This window comes from Leptinotarsa decemlineata, unplaced genomic scaffold (assembly GCF_025532065.1).
Source record: "Leptinotarsa decemlineata unplaced genomic scaffold, Ldec_3_MD MMD2_tig00026314_RagTag_RagTag, whole genome shotgun sequence".
In the NCBI taxonomy this organism is placed as follows: Eukaryota; Metazoa; Arthropoda; class Insecta; order Coleoptera; family Chrysomelidae; genus Leptinotarsa; species Leptinotarsa decemlineata.
The window spans coordinates 13,134,684-13,154,566 of NW_027412684.1; the positions used below are offsets into that span (position 1 = coordinate 13,134,684).

The 19,883-nt window shown below is 33.0% G+C and overlaps 1 protein-coding gene across 1 annotated transcript in view; it reads right to left on the reverse strand.

Annotated features, from left to right (window-relative positions):
* Positions 1 to 15,035, reverse strand: part of LOC111506239 (G1/S-specific cyclin-D3) — a 52,001-nt gene extending 36,966 nt beyond the window's left edge. The window contains exons 1-2 of the mRNA XM_023161250.2: positions 14,621 to 15,035; positions 10,554 to 10,769 (exon numbers count right to left, since the gene is read on the reverse strand). Coding sequence (XP_023017018.1) covers positions 10,554 to 10,769; positions 14,621 to 14,815 — 411 coding nt within the window. The 5' untranslated portion in view covers positions 14,816 to 15,035. The remainder of the gene's footprint in view (positions 1 to 10,553; positions 10,770 to 14,620) is intronic.
* Between the last annotated feature and the right edge of the window lie 4,848 nt (positions 15,036 to 19,883).

Sequence of the window (19,883 nt, forward strand, 5' to 3'; positions counted from 1 at the left end):
TTATATGTTTGTTGATTTTTTATGAATGGCTCTCATCAATAGTAAGAGTTTACATCTCGAAGTTTAAATTCCGTCTTATTGTCATTTGGTGAGGTACAAGAGTTATTTCTGTCATTCATGGGTTTTCGCTTTCGTTACACAAAAAATAATAATTCAGTGTTCATATAAAAGTATTTGTTTACAAAGTATTTTACTTCAGGTGATTCAATGTTTATACAAAAGTAGCTATTTGGAGGGGGCTTTTTCTTCCAGTTTGTGTCTGAAAGAACTGTTGAACAGTGAGGTTCGAGGTGTACTCAGTTGAACCTCAAAACGATGAGCAGCCACATTCCGTCGCGTACTTCTGCTATGTACCGCTCTTGGTGAAATCAATTGTGGCAAGTCACTTGAACACCTCCCGTAGAAGTACCTATAGAAGAGAGACAAATCTCCAACCTTTCTTCGATGTTCCAGGCTATCAATGTTGCACAAATGTTCGCGTCTCCAATCAGGTGAATGGTTCTTTTCTGGATGAAATCCAGTAACTTCAGGACATGTATGGGAGCGGAGCTCCATACATGAGAACAATACTACAAAGCGAAGGAGGCCTGATCTGAGCTTTATAATGCATGAAAAGTTGTTGAGGTGTGTGTAGCTTTCTGGTTCGGAACAGTGTTCCAAGCTTTTGAGAAGCAGACTCAGCAATTCCAGCGACATGATTGTGCCAAGACATATTGGTGTCCATTTTAACCCCTAACCAACTTAGCGAAGCAGAAAGGGGAATTGTTTGACCACAAACTTCTGCTGCCGATGTCCTGGAATCTAAATGGGATGACGAGACGAAGACAAGATGGAATGTCGTCAGCAAAGCAATATATTGTATATTACTGAAGTTTTTCCCAACACCAAATCGTTATTTTTAACACCTCGACACGTGCTTCAATCACCAAGTGATCATCTTCAAACATGAAGATTAAAACAGTTTTAATCTTCCTCTTTGAAGATGATTACTTGATGATCGAAACACGTGTCGAGGTGTTGAAAATAACGATTTGGTGTTGGGAAAAAACTCCAGTAATATTCATTACTACACCAAAGGTTGCAAACAGTGCATCATAAATATATTGTATTCTTGGTCATTTCCAATAAGTCGTTGATATACAATAAAAAAAGAGGGTTGAAGACAATATGGATCCCTGGGGAACACCAGCGTTGATAGTGAAAGTATTCTCTCCTAACAATTTTATTGGAATACATTGTAAGGCATCTAATGCAAATGTTAACTATGAAAAATCACTAATCTCACTTTGAGGAAACTTCAAACGTAATTTTTTACAAAACTTTTCTGTTCAACAAGATGTTGAAATTTTAGGAATGAGAGTAGTGCAGACTTCAATGGAATGATATGAAAAAATTGGGACTTAATTTTATACAATATGCAGCTACTCTTAGAAACCATTTACAGACGGAATTTACACTTGATAAGAAAAATTCAATTTGTAAACATGTTTGTGCTTTCTAAGGCGTGGTATTTGGCATAAGGTTTACCAGTTTCTCAGTATCATATACATAAAATAAAACTTCTAACGGGTAATTACATATGGAGTGTTCAAATATATAAAGTTGGCAGGGACCAACTTTATCTACCATATAAACTGGGAGGACTAAATCTTGAATTGAAATCTGAATTTAAAGCAAAAGCTCTGTTCGTCAAAACCCTTCAAAATTCCTCGGCCACCTGTGAAGGAAAAATTGCATACAAAACATCTTTGAACTATATCCGTGTTAGGAATCACACGTTGAAAGAAAAGACCTCGTTAGTCCTTAGCTCGCACAAGTTTCTCAACTTCTGAGAGTTGTCGTTGCCCAGTACACAACTCCTTCGAAAAATACAAAGAAGTCATTCGGGAAGCGGTCGCAGAATTTGATCAAGATATACTGCTAAGAACAAAACCAATATATCAAAGTTTTATTAAAAAAAAATTAAACCGCCCATAGAGTCGAAGTTCCCGAACATTAAACGCAATACGGTATGGAAAGTAATCGGAAAGTGGAGATCTGCAGTTTACAAAGGAATAAATGAAATATACCCGGTGGTTCCAAAACTTTACGCCATGACATTAGCGGCACCAACCCCGTTTTCAAAATTCAAATACGTATTAGTTTATACTCGATAATGGGGTGAATTCCGAAACCGTTCGTAAAAATAAAATAACTAGTGGAAATTAGACGAAAGTGTTTTTCATTCATTTCATTAAAGTGATCATGAATTTTTTCAAAATAAACAAGTCATCAATTAGACAGATTTCCTACTATCATTACTATTATCAAGTGTTCAAAAAAATAGATGGGATTTAATCAAATAAGCTAATGAATGTCATTGCGTCCTGTTATCGATGACATGAGTAGATTCACCTCATTCGTGACATAATGTAGTTTCATAAATGAATTGAGTGCTTCATCTTATAATGTTATCCAAATTGGTGCTGAAGAAGCAAAAGGACAAGGGCCTCATGCCGAAACATCGGATGTCCACCAGTGAGGATGACAGTGTTCCATGCAACTGAAACGTTATCTCTTCCATTTGGTATTTTGTGTAGCAATCCTGTGAGTGATATCTGATTCACTTCCATAACGAATAATGTATAATTCAGTGTTCATATAAAAGTATTTTTCTCGAAAGTATTTTTCTGTCGTGAAATTCAGAGTTAATTGTTTGGAATTGATTGCTTCCTTCCTTCTTTCTTTTGGAAAAATCTCACATTCTTTTGTATAAAGATGGGGAAGTAGAAAGTCAAAACCTTCCTTTTTCAATTCAGTTCTTTTCTTCATACTGAATAAACTAGTCTTTTTCTTCCATTGTATTTAATGATAATGCACAATTTTCTCTGAAAATCTGAAGACTGACGTTATAGGAATATCAACAAAGTATAGAAATTCAAATAAAAAAGGTGAACCACCAGTAAAATATATGAAAACGAAGAGCTCTAGTTATGAATACTTGAGAAAATTAAAAGAGAAAGGTAAAAACGGAAATAATACCACATCACTGACTTTAAATCTCGAGGTATTTAAAACTTAAATACCTTACGGTATCTGTAACGATGTAGAATGTACGTAATCTCTTGCACGCCTTATTACTTCACAGATAACGGTAGATAATTTCTGGATTTGAGGAAAGCGCCAATATTTATCTTGTGATAAAATCTTCGAGTTTCGAAAATAGACCTCGAAAACACAGCCCAATCAAAAAACTTTTGTGTGCCCAAATTCGCAAATCTGCCACCAATATTCGAAGCAAATTTCTTAGCGGATTTGCGAGTTCATTGTCCGATATCTGGACTAATTAACAAATTGAATGAAAACACTGATAAGTTTATTGGGACTCCAGACTGACAGAGATTGCGTAAAAACAGCTGACGCGTAGGTAAGAAGTAGGTAAATTTCCACACTAGTCCGAGTTGTTGGCACCTTGTGTCATAGCCAGATTAATTATTATATTATTATTAACATTTGGGATTTGAAAAAGATAAAAACGATGCAAAGGTCAAAAATCAGCTGCTGTTGCTCTAGATGTTGAAGTTATCTCTGGCAGATCCATTCATACTTTCTGATATCAATTGTTTATTCTTGCGGGTTATAATTATCCCATTTTTGCAACTATACAGCTGATATTTTCATTGAAATAAGTTGAACAGCTTGATGCGATGACGCGTGTATCCTGATAACTTTTGAGAAGTAATTGTCAAATGTTTGATGAACGTGAAGATGGGTTTATATTTCAGTGAAAGAGAAAATACTTCGAAATCAGTTGATATTATAGATATATCAATAGAAACCAATCGAGAAATCGCTTATATGAAGAGTAAGTTATTATAAAATCACTACCAATTTGAAAAAACATACTTTCAGGGGCTCAAGTGATTTGATAGTAACCATGAAATAAGTATACATGTTTCAATATTCCCTAACGATCGTTTGGAGCAAGAACTAAATAGGGTCTGAGCTTTATAACACCGCAATAATCTGTCTTTCTAATGATATTTTTATGCGATATGGTAAAAGAGATATGGACATTGTTATTTTATATTTTTTCAACACTCTTAATCTTTTTTGTATACATGGAAACAAAAGTGATAAATAAACAGTTTGAAAAACGTTATTTCCTGCAAACTTAGGAGCTGACAACTCAATATAAAAACAATTTCGTGGATTTCATCAGTTTTTTACGATTCAAATAATAAGAAATGAATGTGTTTTACTTTGCCTATTCTTGAATTTCGCAACACCGTACTGATGACAGCCAATAAGCTTGAAACAAGTGCTGACGATTTTCAACTTCAGATTACAGAACAATGTATTTCAATGCGTTTTTTTCTTTGACTTTCAAATCGAAGCTTCAATCTGCTGTTAATGAGAACCGTAAAAATCTCGTTATGATTAGATTGCCAGTAATTTTTTTATCAAAATCAGGGTTATCAAAGTTTTCATTATAAAAAACCGAGAAATATGTAAAGTTTTGAATTTCTATTGACCAAACAATTTTGCCACATTGTAAGGTTATCGGAAATGTCGGGATCTCTCTCATCTCCGCAAATGAAAGGAGTATTCATTGTGGGAAAAAAATTAGGTTACATCCTGGAAATATCTAAATTTTTACACCCGGGTATCAATCGGAACCTAAACAAGTCTGTCGGCAAAGAGAGGAGCATTCATATCACAGGAAGTTTGTCAAGATTATTACAAATATCTGAGAGATTACGGACACCGATATACTATAAATATTATGGAAAATTTGTTCGGAGCATAAAATCACACGCAACTGTTGAATTAAATCCTAAACTTATTTTCAGGCATGTTAGTACAATCAAATTAGGCAAAAATAATATGAACTAGGTTTCATTTCATTATATTTAATTGAATTATTATCATTCAAAGCCCCTCTTGTTTCCTCAGTGTGTTTATTATTCATTCATAAACTGAAATACCCTAATTTAGTTCTCAAAGTGTTTAAGAGTCTAATTCCACAGAGAAAGAAAAATAATTGATTTTTGAAACAGTTTGGATTGTTGAAAAAATATTTCATTAGACTGTATATTACTTAATTTCAGCTCACGTGATATAGGTAAATGATATTCATAGTTAGTCGAAGTGACTATTATAAAAATGAACTTTATTCACCTGGACGCCCTACTTGGAGCATGTAATTATACACAAGACAGTATTTTAGAGAGTTGAAATGTAGATATATAATGTCTTGAACAAACAAATCAAAGAGGCAAATGTCCGAATATCTTCGAAGTCTAACATGAGTCATTAAAAATATATTTAACCACTAATGAACTTAATTCATGAGCTAAATGATCCATAAATTTATTTTGCATATTATATCAATTTTTTTAATATGAACTGCTACTTGATATACTAAATTCTACAATTTATCCAATCGGAAATAGTAAAGAAAAAAAATTAGATATTTCCAAAATTTTTCAAGATTTTGATTCATAAACGTTTGAGTTGTCGTTTGTGAGTATAAAAGAACAACAGAAGTCTAAAATGGAATCCCTTTAGTTCTACGCTTGAGGTGTGAATAAGTTTGTGTGCCTAGATGTTCCGTGAATTGAAATCAAGAAATATCAAACTAGTTCACAGGTTAATCAATACAATGAGTCATTTGATCGTAAACTAGTTATATACAATATTTGATTTTTGCATAAATTCCTATTGCCCTAAAACTAATTTTCAGTATTGCAGAATAGTTAAACACTATAATTTTCATATGTGGAAATCGACAGGAAATTTTGTTGAAAAAAAAACATCTTGTTTTTCTATGGTCCTCCCATCGTATAAAAAAATTGTTTCATTGACTTATAAGTGTTTATTATCAATGATAAACATTTGAGATCACCCAAGGAATTATCTATAGAATTATATTGGTCTGAGATGAGACACTTATCAAGAGGTTACACTTTAAATGATTTCTTTCAATAAATATGACTTTATTATCATTTTTGTATGGAACAAATTTGATTTGAAAATTATCGAAATCTGACCAGTGTTTCGATTTGCAATTTACAAACATTCATTGAAAAACACAAATCAAATAAATACTAGTCATGCGAAACCAAGAAACAAAATTGGTTAATAGGTAGAATATTAAAAGAGAATTTGTGAACATTTTCCACCCATTACAAGATAACATATTTCTTTTTGTAATTATCATTCAATTATTTGAGACGTATTATATTATATATTATATTATATTATATTATATTATATTATATTATATTATATTATATTATATTATATTATATTATATTATATTTTGTGTAAATATTGAACAATATTTTAATATTTTACTCCACTTAAAAAACTTCGATAAATCTTTCATGTATCATTCATTAATGATGTAGTTTTGTTGACAATTTCAGGTCATCAATTACACTTTCGTGCAAATCAGAAGATTTATCACGTTTCCTGATAACCGTTTAATTAGTTTGTGTTTCCTCAGGTTCATGATCGAAAAACCCATTTCTGGTCCCTTGTTCAAAAAAAAAGTTATATAACTCAATGAATTGAGTTCCTAAAAAACCCACTTGAATTTCATACAAACAACACAATAATTGCATAAGTGTTTGCTAATGCAGTTTATCTATATGTATATCGCCAGTGATGGTTGAAAAGAATACGGAAATGAATGATGATACATTTTATGATACATATTTCGGGGAAAACTAGATCCCACTACGACGAAACATGAATAAATAATGTGAATCATCTATTCGTTCTCGTATATATGTTGGGAATGAATCAAAATGCTATTTATGGTTCAGAAGTCGGTTTCATTTATTAGGTCGATGTAGATCCGTGTACTAACACAATATTTGAAAATATTCGCGAAAATATAGATATTGATAATGCTGGAAGTCGCACGTTGGAAGGCAAGACCTCGTTAATCCTCAGTTTGCACAAATTTAGATTACTGAGAGTTATGTTATAGCTGGTTGACGAATTCAACAGACAGTTTCAAAATAATTATATTATATTCTTTGGAAGACATTTTTTTTGTGGGGGACTCAATACTTTCTACTGTTTTTTGGGTATATAACCTTCCGGAATCTGAAAAATAAAAGCTTAATCGATAGAAAATTTGTTGAAGAAGCAGATTTTCTATTTTGATTTTATAGAGTGAATAAAAGTCCAATAGTTTGGCTTTCATTGACTCAGTATTGGTTTCAAATATAGTAATTTATGAATACTTCTATTCGTTTTTTTTGTATGGTTCCCCAAATAGAAAATTTTAATGAATGAGAATGAAATACACATTTTAAAAAAAGTTATAGGTATAAAGTTCCTAATCTTGTAAAAATTTCCAATAGGAAATGTTTTTTTATAATTTTATCAATGTGTTTTTTCCATGACAATTTTCTATCAATGTAGAAACAATAATTTTGTTGTTTTCGTATATTCATTAGAATTATAAAATAATCGAATTACTTGAAGTATTAATTAGTCTCAGGGAAATATTCATATATGAGCATTTATTGAAATTGAGCCACAATTTATGTTCATCAAGTCAAATTGAAATTTCATCCTAATCTTCACATCATTTTGAAAACGAAAATTGTAATTTGCAGTTATACTAGTCCAAATACGGATCCCTTTCACATATATTAAGGGATATGAGAGTCTAAAATAAACTATAGTTGAGTAATTATTTCCTACGCCGCTTTATATAAGAAGATGAGTCAGAAAACAATTTTTTAACATTTCCAAATTTCTTAGGGATTCCAACGTTTGTGACGTGTGAAATTCAAACGCATATCCGTTTTCGCAAATCACCCTGTACTGATCGATTTTTACGAAACTTAGTTATCATTATTATCAGTATCGCTATAGGAATGTGTGGGCAACCGTGGTTATAGGCAAGCGATATAAAACCTCAGTCTTCCGTGGAAAACTTTTGTTGAAATTGATAGTCTCAAAATATATTATCAATCCCGATAGTCTTATCACTTCCACACTAGGAAATTGAAGACATTACGGGAAATTCAATTATACTTTCATAGTCGTTGGGGTTTCATTCAACAATCAGCTGCGGTTTTATAGTCCAATCACATTAGGTAAAAACGCGAGTCTGTGTTTTGTCATGAAACTCATGCACATAAAACAATTACAGCAGTGGATAATAGTTGAACATTGTTAATATTGAAATAGCTAGCAGACACGGAATTATGAGTTTGATTTTACGACTCGTTGTAATAGTTAACGAATGTTTCAGCACGAATTGAATTCTCTATCGTATGGAATGTGCAGAATTTTGAAAGCACTACCGTTAAGATAGCTTTTCAAACTAGCGAACATTAAATATACGCTGAAAAAAACCTATATGACTTGTGATAAAGGTCAACCTGATAATTTAGCAAAAATGAAATACCAACTGCTTCACCAAATACTTTGGTGAAGTACTCGTAATGAAAAAATGCGTGTGGTAACATATCTTTATAAATGCATTTGTTCCACATAGTTCTATATTGTATTTTTTTTGCACAACGCGAATATGGTGCGTTCAGAATGCGATTTTTTATGACAAGTAAGTATGTACTCGTATCTTGCAAGTAGATACCCCAGATTTGAGCCTCATGGATTTTATATCAAAATGAATCAACATTTTCGCCTCCAGATTGGAATCCCTGAATTCTCAACGAATATGGATATAATATCCCAAATTCCAATTAATTTTCAGGGAAACAATAACACTTAAGGAAAGTTTCCTTTCGGAGAGTAAAAATAAAAACTTGGTTTTCTTCAACAATGAAGAATCCAAGTGAAATTTCAATGATATATAAATATACGAATGAAGATTGTTGTGTTGTGGAAAAATAGAATGAGAAAAAAGTTAATTCAACTGCATCAAAGAACGACAAAATTTGAATACAATTACAGAGACGAAAGACGGAAACAAATATAACCCAATATCTGAGTGAATATCTGAGAAACAATGTTTTTAATCATTTAGTATTATTCAATGTACTAATTTTATAAAGGTTCAAATAACTGTAAGTCCCAATTTGAAAGCTGAAACAGACGCAGAGGGTGAGTTTTATGAAAACTGCCTTCCATAGGGGTCATTACACAAATTCCGCCCCGTGATGACTAACGACTTTATTACCTAATTATGGTAGTGCTGTTGCATAGATATTTCTCCGCAAGGTTTATTGTCCATACAGTTGTTACTGAATGTCAAAAAATTACACAAAATATACTTCAATACAATATATGAAAATGCCCATATCATAGCATATATAATGAAATGAGTGTTTCTCAACTGATAGATATAATTGAATTTTGACTATTCAACTGGTTTTTGCTCACAAAATCAATCAACATTGGACTCAGTTGTAATTTTAAAATTTTCAGGGAAATAAAAAACTATATATTTACGGAAGGGCAGAAAGAACACATATTTTTATTAATTATTCCAACTCTAAAAGTCGAAATTTCGACTTTCTAGTTCGAACTCGTAATTTCGATTTCGAAATTTTGAGATAAGAGTCAAAATTTCCAAAATAAAGTCATAAATTTGAAATGGAAGTTCAAATTTCGAGTTTAAAGAAGACATTTTGAGATTCAAGTCGTCATTTCTAGATGATGGTCTGAAATGTTCAAATCCGAAATTTACGAAAAACAAATAATAGAAAATGTGCCCCTTTTGAGTTATGATTATATGTCATTTCACGTTCTAGCAATAATAATACTCATGTCATTGGTGGTGTTTTTGAATCTCTACTACCTCTCTATATACTATATAGAAACGTCAGGCATAAATAACCTGCGGACCTCGGCCAAAAAACCCGGAAAATAGCTTTCACACAATACTCCTATTATTGAAAAACAAGAACTCTGCATAAAGAGCTATTTTTCGAATCACTACATTTCATAAAATGAAGTCCCCGCTGAGTCTTCTGTCTGTCTGTCTGTCTGAAAGAGATGAATTCAAAAACACAGAACAGATTTTTATACTTATATAATTATTCTATAGAAAACTTTATGAGTATAATTCATCAATGTTTTGTGTAAATTGGTTGGAATACGACGAAATGGATTCTAGCGTCTACACGAATCGATGCGATACGCTTGATGAAGAAAGTTTGCAGTTGACTTGAGTTTATGCCACATTGTGAGTCATTTCGAAGGTCAAGATCGCATTTTTGTTGCCTTCAGGTAGATAGGTACTTATCGTATTTCGAAATTTGAATTGATAGTTGTGAACATACTTCTATATGAGGGGATTTTATACGGAGCCGTGCGAACCGCTAGAACATCGATCTTTATGTAATTGTATATAGTTGAACCATCGTCAGCTCAAGTCGATAGAGCGAATTTTTTAGAAAAAGTTTTGCTAGTAAAGATTGAAACTGATAGCTGGTCTACTTTTTCTTGAGATATTGATAACTGAAATGAAATTAATATACTTTTTCCAAAAAAAATCAGTGGCAAAGTCAAATTTCAATCATATCTATTATTTAGAAAAATATGGTGGGGGCGCTATTACAAATGAGAATTACACTTACCGAAAGCTGTTGTTTTGTAACACTGTGGTCTGTATAATACACTAAAGTTTCTCCAGCTAAAGGTCTCGATTCTCTCAACTTCGATGCTATCAACATACACGCCGTACCTAATAACTGTAATTGGTTCTTCATTATCGAACAACACATTAAAAATCTATCCATATAGTTCATTGCTAGCGAAAAAACTTCGTCCTGACACTTTTGCTCTTCACATACCTGGAAAGAAAAACGGTGTGTTATTAAGAAACAATTATTACGGAATTAAATAAAAGGATGGTTTTTCTCGTCGCAACGGTTTTGCCAGGAGCTATTAGTCTAGCACCGCTGAACGGAAGAATTTGCATAACGAGAATTCAAGGCTTTGAAGTCGGTAGATTGTCCTTTGTATTTTCAGAGACTTAAGGACAATTGTTTCGGCGAAGTCTTTGGTTTTTGAATAATATCAAAGGGTACGTTTGGAACTGTCGGTAACTTTTTAGAATTATGTAACGTCTTTTCAGTACATTGGACTTGCAGAAGATAATTGTCAATCTGATATGAATTCATTCCAGGAAGTAGAATGAAAAATGCAATAGTAGTTTATTCTTCAGAATGAAAGGTTTTCAGACATTAGTTCAGTAACTAAATAAAGTTATAGCCCACGAATAGTCAACCTCGCCCTAATCTGCATATTTCTTGGTAACATGCTCATGAAATAGGAATTTCGAATAATGCAGAAAGTGATTTAGTTTCATCAGCAGGGTCGCAATTGGCCTCATTATATTCTTCCGCTCTAACAGTGATTGAAAATCATTAGAATGACCTTCAAGATCATCGAATTCAACTCCCTTAGACTTGAAGAAACCAATATATTGATATATAGAGAAAAACAGGCGAATTACTCGGTAAAGATTCCAGAAATTAGGGAGGATTTCGAAATTAGCTGAATTGGAGAAATTTTGAGTATTTCATTTTGAAAGTTTGTTTCTTGTGAATCAAAAGAGTGGTTTTTGTGAAATAACTAAAATCCACCCATTTATATGTTACTTGATAATTTATTCGTCCAACTAAATATTTCCACTGAAGGGAGGTATAATATATTTTTCAAAAATAAAAATCCTGGCAAAAAATCAAGTTATGATCTCATAATGAGAACTGATGAACCATCTATTCTCTTTCAATCATACACAACAGTTTGCCAAGAAAGAGGAAAATGAATGTTTTGAAAATTATACGTATTTCAAATGTACAGTTACGGAACCTGACCTTCTGAATTAATATCAAACCAATAAATTACACTCTAGTAGATTATTGTGGTATGATTTTGTGCCAGTTGTGCTCAAAATAACTTGTGTCCCGTAAATATGACTGTTTATTGGTATTACGAAAGTATACTATTTTAAAACATAGTTCAAAGTAGGGCACATTATTTTTCGGAATATTGCACAATCTTGCAATATTTGTTTTGGATTACTTTTGTGGAATGTCATCAGTGTGTAAAAAATAAATAGAAATAATGTACATTTTATAAAGTGGGGAAGTGGGGGATTTTCTTATTTCTTCAATTCTGTCATTTGGAAATTTACAATTATTAAATGAATGTATGTCAAAGTCAAAAAAGGAAAAAGATTTTTTGATCAGGTTATACCGTTACCGTTACAGAATATTTAAAATTCAACTGATTTTGACAAAGAAAAAAGACCTCAAAGTGGGGGCCTAGCTATCTGACATTATTTAAGGTTCATAAATGAAAAATTTATTGTAATAGTAAAGAAGAAAGTAATAAAATTTATGAAATTATGACACAACAAAAAATTAATTGGCGCTCCGGGATGACTTCATTGATTCCAATGGCGCATTCGCTTTTTCAGCTGCAGGAAAACCCGGAAAAACCTGCAGCACCACATCATCCAAAGATCTTGATCTGCCAATGTCCTCTCTGTAGGGTGTCTCCAGAGGCTCCAATAAAATCAAGATATTGCTAGAATATTTAGTGACACGACTATAGTCAAACTTAAACCAGTCCGTTCCGTCTTTGGCCAATGCGTAATAATGACCAGATCCACAGTGAACAGTGTGATTGAAGATTATTAATGTTTAGTATACGACTGACGTCATCTTTGAATACTGAAAATATTAAAAACTGTCAGTTTTGGTGGATACGGAAACTTCTCACATTATACCAATGAGAAATTGAAGAGAAACAGTCTAAAATAGGACCCCTGTGGAAAACCTGACGTGGAAATGGATCAATCACACTGATTTGCATCATTTGTTGTAAAATGAGTGAAAATACAATTCATTTCAGAAAAACATTTTCTTTGTAGAAAACTTTGAATAAAAGTTTGAACTGAATACTTCATAATTTCAAGTACAAAATTGGTATAAAATTCAATTTATTCGGATAAAACGAATATTTAAAAAAATCCATTCCAAAATACTCCAAGATTACTTCACTGGGGCAAAAAAATTGAAGTAATGGATTAAAAATTCAAGGTTTTCTACCAGATGTGATAATATGTGACAGTGGTTTAGTTTTTCAATTCTTTTGTAATTTGTGTCTTCAGAATCACTAAATAAGTTTCTGTGTCGAAGAAACATCGATTATCAAAAACATTTTCTGTATCTAAGAAGTGCAGAGGATTGCTGCATCATATCTATTTCTGATTTCACATCATTGTCAAATCATAGAAGAAGAATACATACAACCAACTCAATTGGAGTGAGAGCCAGTAAGAAACAAAACCAGTTTTTTGAAATTGAACCAATTCATTCAATGTAGACGAAGATAGAGAAACTTGAACCAATCGTGTTGATGACAGCTCTGTTATATTTGAGTGGGGATGAATGAACCGTAACGAACCCGTTTTCAATTTGTCGTACGTCGTATATCTCAAGTCATTTTCCACATAGTTAAAGAAATGTATCTTCAAAACATTTCAAATTTGCTCACATATAATGCTGATTAACATGACAAAAATGGCCTCAATGTGAGGACCCAGGATGGACGAAGACAGAAGCTTAACTGAATTGATCAAGATATCGAAAACTGTCATATTATCTGCGGGTAATATGGGAGTCTCCCTCATTTCACTATTCGGGAAAAAATCTGACAAGGTTACGTCACTCATCTGAAACAAAATCGAAACAAACGGTTTCGAAACATATTCAATGGCTGTTATTCTTTCTGTACTCCTGTTAACTCGCATTCTCGGATAGGCGCCATCAAATTGCAAGAAAATTTCAGAATCGGCAATTATCCGACCTTTGACTGTACTGATTATTCGGAGTAATCACTTCGAACGTGTCTGCAGTAGTTTCGAGAACAACCTTGTACAACTCGCTAACTAGATATGTTTAAATATCGCACTAAAACCGATAAAGGCGCTTTAAATGTTTAAAACCCAGACATCAAATCGCTTGCCCACTCAGATGTAACACCTACAATTCGACGGAATTAGCATTTAAAAAATGGGAGGCCCTTTCCGGTAACAGTAGAAAACCGTGACGTCACCATTCAAGGACATTAAAAGGCCATCGCTCTAACAATATTATAATGCCGATTTGTTGCTAAGTGGTAAGTTAACAAAATCCACGAAAACCTCTTTTCTACAGCTGTGGCAGGATTGGCAGTCAGCTGTGCAAGGATGTTGACCTCTAGAAACATTTAAATGCCCGGCTCGAAAATTTTATCACACGTTGATGACGGGACATTTAAACGCTTTTTGGCAATCATCATTATTATTGAACGCGCTCGGGTAGCTACGTGTCACTTATTATGGCACCGGCATGGTTTTGCCGAATTACTTATACAAACAACATGCATAATGGGGGATTTAAATTTTAAATAATCTAGCGCGCATAAAATGTGGAGCGTTCAAACCGAGTTTCTAATAAAATCCAGGCTGCCGTCATTCCTTTTATAGCCCAGAAAAGTCACAGCGGCCTGGAAACATCTGGCTGTTGCAGGCAATGACCTATCTCAGATCTGTACCTTTCGGGGGTGTTTTGAATTCAACATTTCTATTTTTATAAAAACTTCCGTTCAGCTTTTCCTACCGGGTAAACGGGATTCTGGGGAATCTTACCTCCATCATCCACTCTGCCACTATCTTTCGCATTTCCACAGTGACTTCCTTTTGTTTGGAAAGTGTGGCCGAGTACGGCAAGACGTACCTATCCTCGGTCTTGAGCAGGACCCTGAGAACCCTATCTTGCAGCAGAGTGGGATCGTCGTACGCCGTATTCTCATTTTCAGCAATTTCGCAACAGTACAAGTCCATGTTCTCCCTGTCGAATAACCTGCAAAGCCTGGACCACACACACTTAACGCACTACTCAAACAAAAAAAATCACAAAGGCAATGTACTTGGATTCATCAATGTTACTTCCGGTGTGACTCTCGTGCTTTGGAGGTTAGTTGTGTAGTTGTTGTATGTACGAGAGCTGAGCGTGTACTCGACGATCGGTTAATGTCAGCCGTTCTCAGGACTAGATTTTGGTAGTGGAATCCCCCCCACTATGAACGCTTATGAAAGAGCTTTTGCCTCAACAAGTACAACCTGTTCCGAGGACTTTGCGGTGTTGCCGGATGCCACGCAGGAATTTCAGGCGGGTATGTGGCAGGGAAGTTTCCAGATCATCAGCTGGTTTTAGATATCTCCGGTTGATCTGTCAATTGTGACGTGAATGGGTTGAAATTGGAGTGACTTTTGACAGAAATTGGATTCATAAGAGTTGATAATGTGATTAAGTTCAATTTTATTTGTTATTTCAAGTCAATCGAACTAAATTATATTTGAGGAAGTACCTATAGTAAACAGAAACTGTTTCTACACTTCACTTAGATAGATAATATATTCCATTTTGGGTTATTTTTGAGTGTTGAACTATCGACTCAACCATCTTTAAATACGAATAAATATTTACTGATCCTTAGTTAGGAATTGAAGAAATTTAAGAGATTCAATTATATGCTGTAAATGATTTTTTCCATGCAGATATATTTTCGGTTATGAAAGTTAGAAAAGTTGATGTTTGAACGATTGAAGTCTGTTGAAAATTATTTTATGAGGGTGATCAGTTTCAAAAACGAACCTTGAAAACAATTTTCAATATGAATTACACAGACACTTGTCATGGGTACCTTCAAACGTAACAAATTGCTTACTGTACATGCTATATACTGTGTCATCCCCAAAGTATGCACCTTATGGGAAACTTATTCATTAAGGGTTTTTCGACAAAATGTTATTCATGATAAAAGTTTGTGCATCCCCTGAAACTAAACATGCAACAACAAAATACAGTAAAACAAACGTAATATACGAGGAACCTTCAAAATTGTGGGAAATGTTATTTGGAAAAGTTGTTTAGCATTAAAAAATACATCTAGATTTGGAGTCAGGGCCACCTAATCGAAGTTTTATTTTTTTACCCAATTTTTTAATTGATTACTACGAAAAAAACATACATAGACAGCATCCTGTATACGACTGTTCATTTCGAAAGCCTATAATATTACGAATTACATAACTGTGCTGTTAACCACGGTCAATTTTTTTGAGGAGTAAAACAATTTTCAAAAGTTTTGGGGCAAAGTTATTTTTATTTTTTGTTAACACCAAAATTACTCAAAATTATACAGTATTATAACAAGAATTTGATATTGCATAATATCAAAATAGGTATTTCGGAACAAACTCATTGATTTTCTGGAGATTTTCTTGTTCAAAATAATTCTCCAGAATAATCTCCAGTTGGTTCCAAAATATCCATTTCATTTTGTTATTTGATATTAGGAATCACACGTTAAAAGGTAAGACCTCGTCAGTCTTTAGCTCGCACAAGTTTCTCAACTTCTGAGAGTTGTTGTTCGTATGGGAGCGACAGCTGATTAATGGAAAAACAAATTTTAAACAGATTTTTTTATTGAATATTATGTTCTTCTTACAATACTGTATACTTTTGAGTAATTTTTGGTGTGAACAAAAAATAAAAATAACTTTGTACCAAAAATTTTGAAAATTATTTTACTCTTCAAAAAAATTGACCGTCGTTACTACCATAGTTGTGTAATTTGTAATATTGCAGGCTTATAAAATGAACCGTCGTATACAGGATTTATCGTTTTAGCAATTTTTTTTGTAGTCCCCATTAAAAAAATGGGTAAAAAAATAAAACTTCACTTAGATAGCCATGACTTCAAATCTAGGACGAAACTGCAGTAGTGATTATTACAAATAAAACTGGTGAATAACGAATTTACACACACTTTGACCGATTGAATCTGATGCACGAGGGGTGTAAAAATTAGTGAAATGAAACATTAGATGATAAACTTCTATTTTGTATTAAATTTTGTATATAGTTTTTTTGTTTAGCATCGAATATCAATTGAACATAATGATTTGGAACTCATAAACATTATAAAATATGTCAAGAAGTCAGAAAGACCGATTGTTCAAATAGAACACCCTGTATATAAGACAATACCAGAATAGTCCACACTATGAGCTTGCAGGAAATGTAGGATTTACTTTCTTATAGCATCTAATTTCTGTCAGAAGTCAGAATTATATCTGATACTTGACGAAATTATCAAAAAAGTCAAACCTTATGATTTATTCAATTCTCGACAAAATAGGCAATAAATAGGCCAAACAATTCCAAACTGCATTTTTTCATAGAAGATTTTCATCTTTCATTTTTAGCAATGCACAAATTAAGTCCATTTATAATTTCTCCTAGCTATAGATCGTCTACACCCATGCCTTGATACAACTTGTACAGGGTGTATCAACGATATGTGGGTGGATGATTGCTGTTTGTCTATTAGAGATACAACAAGTGTTCCGAGAAAAATTTGTAGAAACTAATGAGAGCTATGTTCTGAATATAATTATTAATATACAGGGCCACCAATAAGTGTGTGGCAGACCAAACTATTAGTTTTTTTAATGGGATTATATGGGTTTATGGCAAGTGGTACAGAAAATATGGTGTAATGTCCAACATCCAATATCTCAAAATCTATCATTCGGAATAACACCATTTTTAATGGAAAATTTGCCAAGAATGGTACATTTTTTCTCTACATGTAATATTTCATTGAATTACGTATGAAAAGTGTATGGTTTGACCATTTCTTTTTAGTCAGAAATGTATCTGATTTCGAATGAATTTATGAAAGAGTAATGGAAAAAAATGACTATCATTTTTAATTCAATGATAGACAAAACACGTAAATATGCTAATATATATACAGGGCTATTCAAATTCGTTTCTGTACATGGGGATCTCGTAAACGATAAGAGATAGAGTGTCGGTTAAATTGTGGCAAAGTTGTGTATTTTAGAGATCTATTCAATGATGTGAATAAATCGGATATAGCTCTTTTGGTTCTTGAGATTTACAGGAAAAACCAAAAAATTCCAAATATTTTTTTGTCTATATACTCTTTATTCGCAGACATTTTGAAAATCTGTCCACATTTTGCTATTGGCATTTGATGTGTGCTCTCAGAATATATCAATGTATCTTTTATACAGGGTGTCATCTGAGTTGGGCCACCCCCATCTTTGAATTTTTCAATACGGACCTGTATTTTTGTTGTAGTTTTTGGATCGTAGACGTTCACTCTATATCAAGAAATTAAATCAAATTTTATATTTCGGGATTTTTCCGTAATATTCGATTATAATTGTGTGAATTATTCCCTTTCAAATTACGGCCTTGGAAATTGGTTTACTGAGTTGAATAAAAACACAATAGCAACTTCCACGTCTCCCTCTGTACCGTAGAGTTTTGAGGGAGTTTTTTTTTCCATTTTTAGGTACCTATTCATGTTTTTCTATTGCTCTGAGCGTTTTCTACAATGAACTTCGAATAAGAAAACCTTTTATGATTATGTGAAACATATCTACATCAAAAATATATTATATGTGTTTCAATAAGCAGAAAAAGAAATAATAGCAATAATAACATCCGAAAGGATAATTGTAATGAAAATTGAAATGAAGTAATTTATATAGGTATCCAAAAAAATGATTGCCGCAATAAAAGTTTGAATTAGAGTCCTTCCATTTTGAGACATTTTCAAACTCGGTATATTCGATTTCTTTACATCATTGAAAAGGTCTGTAAAATACACAACTTAGCTACATTTCAACCGATACTCTATCTCTTATCGTTTACGAGATCCCCATGTACAGAAACGAATTTGAATAGCCCTGTATATATATTTATATATATAGAAAATGTTCAAGCTATACATGTTAACGAAAGATTTCAGATAATTTGGAGTTTTGATACTTTATTTCCCTCGTATTATTCTGAAATATTCTCAGCTGAATCCATCGAAATAACAACAAATAAAATACATGTCATTACTCGAATAACGAAAAATTTCAGCAAGAACATTTGTTTGGAAGTATTCTGTTCGAATATATGAATGAATACGTAACTGACAAGAGTCGTATGTGTGAAAAATAGCCAACCTACTTGACGCGGCTGGACCAATAAATTTCGCTAATAATCTTGAGATTTCTTGATATCATATATAAATTATCAGTATTAGAGTTGGAGTTTCAATTGAAGGATTATTGTCTTATTTTCATGAGGTTATGTGAATCAGTTAAGTATGGCAATTCGTTCTTCATTTCGGTTCCTTGTTTCTGTTCATTGTATTGGTGAATTTTTTTGGCTTAAATATTCATTTGAGTTTATCAGTAGAGTTAAGGTCTAGTTACTGTCATAATCATAATATCAAATTGAATTTGTGAATTTCTATGGAAGCATCCATGCAAAGTTTTAATGTTTAGTCACAATCATATTTGAATATTTGTTTCTATTGGTTCAATCTGGTTGAGAATTTGTGAGAATGATGCATACCTAGGTCCCGAGAGTCACGTATGGGACAAGAATAGTGACACCTAGTTATTATTTTCACGGCTGTCAGTTTCATCGTTCTTGAAAAGAAGCGTTTTATCGCTGGAATGACGAGATAAGTGTGCTGTCGTCATCAGAGCAGTATATTGGATTCTTGTTTTATTCCAATAAGTCGTTGATATAAAAAGAGGGTAGGGGACAATATGGATCCCTGGAGAACACCAGCGTTGATGGTGAAAGCATTCGAGAGACATCCATCAACGGCCACTTGCATGGAAAGTTCTTTCAGGAAGCTGAAGAGCCATACACAAATGTGTATAAGGTTATACAGGGTGTCCCTGGACTTCCTCTTTTCCTCTCGGGAATGTATAGATGGGGTCAAAATATCACCAGTACTTCATATAACTTTTTTTCCTAAAATCCTTCGTTACCAAGTAACGGGCCCTCGAAGTTACAAAATGA